At 25.7% G+C, this 3249-nt stretch overlaps 1 protein-coding gene across 9 annotated transcripts in view; it reads left to right on the forward strand.

Moving 5' to 3' along the window:
* The window catches only part of Ca-alpha1T (Ca[2+]-channel protein alpha[[1]] subunit T), a 208485-nt gene that overhangs the window by 151507 nt on the left and 53729 nt on the right, over positions 1 to 3249 (forward strand). For all 9 annotated transcript variants that reach the window (XM_067051774.1, XM_067051770.1, XM_067051775.1 and 6 more), the window contains 3 exons: positions 835 to 1017; positions 1388 to 1573; positions 2559 to 2710. In XM_067051774.1, coding sequence (XP_066907875.1) covers positions 835 to 1017; positions 1388 to 1573; positions 2559 to 2710 — 521 coding nt within the window. The remainder of the gene's footprint in view (positions 1 to 834; positions 1018 to 1387; positions 1574 to 2558; positions 2711 to 3249) is intronic.

Here is a 3249-nt window from a genome sequence, read left to right on the forward strand (position 1 = left end):
TTCATCAGTTGTAATTAGCCATTTTTTTTTGTAATTTGTTTTCATAGGGAATATTTTTTTTGTTATTAGAAGGTTTCTTTGTTTTCAATTTAATTTATGTATAATTTATGTATTTAAGTTAATTTACGAATAAATGTTTTATCCGAGCCAGTGTTTATTTATTTTTTTAGTTAAGCTTTCCAACAAGGAGACTATGTCGAATTGAGGTGGCTTAACAGTGATGAAGGTCTTCAAAGTATTTAGGGATTCAAAAATTTAAAAAAATGTATGCCAAGTGATAATACCTATTAAATATATTTATATATTGACAATATCAGTGATTCTACAAAATTTTATTGAACTGCCTTACTACAAACTTCCTTTGATATCCTAATTATATTTTGTTTAGTGCCTCTTGAACCTCAGTTGGTTTATTTTTGAGAATATTATACCTAACAAAGATAGTTTTTGAATAGTTGTGACATAACATCCTTACGAGATTTATTCTATTACATTTCTGTGATATGATGGAAGTAAGCCAGGATCATAAAACAAATGCTGATTAAATGTTTTGCATAACTCTGATCATCCTGCAACTGCATATAAAACTCTGTAACTTAGGTAACAGCTGACAAAATTGATTTTGATTTTATTGTTTACTCTTAGATAAGCTGTTAGTTCAGATATTTCTATCCTAGTTTGAGTTTATGAGGGTATGAAACTTAATAAAAACAATTCAATTCATCTCTAATCAAATATGTACCATACTATCAAATATCTATCTAATAAACCTAATCAAATATTGTTATTATATAACTCACATAATATAATAAATAATGTCTATTGGTTTTCCAGACCTCTGGAATCGGAACTGAGGCAATGACCTGCCAAGAATTATTGGCATTGAGCGGTGCACTGAGTGCTGCTCTCCCGACTGGACAACCTGCTCTTGACTCCCTCTTCAACTCTCTGAGTAAGGGGGTTTTACAACCTCACTTCACATGGGCAGACACTGAGCTAGCTTTACGGCCAAACACTGTAAGACTATTTGATAGAATGAGAACTATGTTAGAATATTTTGAAAAATATTTCAATTTGTGTTCATAAAATTCACAATACTTTTTTGAAAGCTTGAAATTGTCTGATGATGTTTTTCGTGATAAAAAGAATACTTTCATGAAAATCCAGCTGAAAACTATGAGAAAAATCCATTTAATTTATTTGAATCCTATATTTTAGTTATCCTGTAGTTTTATAAGCAGGAAATAAATTTAATTTTGCAACTTTTTAATAAATTATACTATATTATTTCTGAATCAATATTTATATATTTTTTAATTTCTTTAATATCTGTTATTAGTTTTTTACCCATTTGATCTTACAAAATATATATATTTTTTATTTATAGGGAGAAAGAATGCCAAGAAAAAAGATAGGTTGTTTAATGAAAGGCTGCTTGTGTTTCAAGCATTGCTTTTTGGCAGGGATCAGAAGAGGAATCAAATCTATAGTAGAACATGATTACTTTCAAAGAGGTATATTGGTCGCTATACTGATCAACACTTTAAGTATGGGAATTGAACACCATAACCAGGTAATTGATTATCAATTTAGAATTACTAAAGTACTCTAACAAGAATATTAAAATAAATTGAACAATAATATAATATACCAAAATCTGAAAGATCTCGTCTATTTATTTTATTTCTATCATATTAATTTAGTAACACATTTTTAACTGAAAACTTGTGTACCTTCCTTTCATCCTTACAAAGAGTCATTACAAGCCATAAGACCTACTTTTTTTATCTTTAAATTAGTTGATCCAATTGGTTTTCTATTTTAAGTAATGTTTCATTTACATTATATAATATTTTTAATACTAAATTCAATTAAATAAGTTGGCAAATTCAATTCAGGAATACTTCAAATAGGAGAAAACATCATTTATTTATATAAGAAATGTAATTTTGTTATATAAACAAAAATTACTTAAAACTTTAATGATAAAATATAAACATAAGTTAAAAATTAAATACTAAATTGTAAAATTTTGATAAATGTCATAAAATACTTGGTAGTTGTTATTTCAATTGAAGTTTATTGCTGGTTGAGATAGCTTCTTCCTGGTGATTCTTCATAATCATTTTCATCTTTACTTGAACTAGCTTTAAATATTGTAGTTTGAACTTTATTGTATTTCAAAAATTCCTGGAATGAATTAGTAATAAAGCTAAACTATTAACTTATAAATTTTAATTAATCCTTAATTCAGAATTATGAAATAAATTATAACTTTTTACATATCAAACATAAACACTTTCTTTTATTCTCAAAGTAATAATGTTTTCTCCACATTATTAATATAGTAAACTTTTTTATTATTCTTCACAATATTCACATTTTATTGTTCAATTTACAATGTCTCTGCAATGTTACATTATCATGGTAACAGTTGACATTTTGGATTTCATTTTACAAGAGATGTAATATTTCATTACAATATATGAAAAGAGAATTCATTCACCATGAAAAATTGTTATTGCTTAAATAAAATTAATATTAATTTTTGCTTTCAGCCTGATGGACTCACTGCAGTCGTAGAAACAAGTAATATAGTTTTTTCTACAATTTTTGCACTAGAAATGTTTTTCAAAGTAATAGCTGAAGGCCCTTTTGGATACATCAGCAATGGATTTAATGTTTTTGATGGTGTTATTGTAGTTTTAAGGTAATAATCCTAATTTTGTTGAACATAAATAACAAACTCTTATCTATTATTATTTTCAACTCCTTAGTATAATTTTCAATAAAGCTTTATTGAACAGTTTAAGCTTTCACATTTTCTGTCCAATTTATTTGACAGTTAAATTTTTTTATTTATGTATTAGACTACTTTAGTGCCTTTTATTTTTATTAAAAATAATATCCTGCAATATAATATAATATTCTTTGTGGAATCAGATAATGTGACCATCATACTTCATTCTGAAGCAATAAATGATTTAATGTATTTTTTAAAAAAATTCAGTTAAACCATAAAGGAATGGGTAGTAATTATTATAAAATCATTTAAGTTTCTCTCATTTGATTGGAAATTTTTTTTAGAATAAATTATTTCATTAATATTGATCACAAAGATTACATTTTTTGCAGTACTCAACAGATTTGTTATTAGACTATATGTTTTGATACTTTTGAGCAGGTCTCATCTTGCTGTTTGTCATCTGACTTTTATTTTATTTCATTTTTTCTGATTATATATATATA

The sequence above is a fragment of the Halyomorpha halys genome, unplaced genomic scaffold (genome assembly GCF_000696795.3).
Source record: "Halyomorpha halys isolate HHAL.00 unplaced genomic scaffold, Hhal_1.1 Scaffold873.1, whole genome shotgun sequence".
In the NCBI taxonomy this organism is placed as follows: Eukaryota; Metazoa; Arthropoda; class Insecta; order Hemiptera; family Pentatomidae; genus Halyomorpha; species Halyomorpha halys.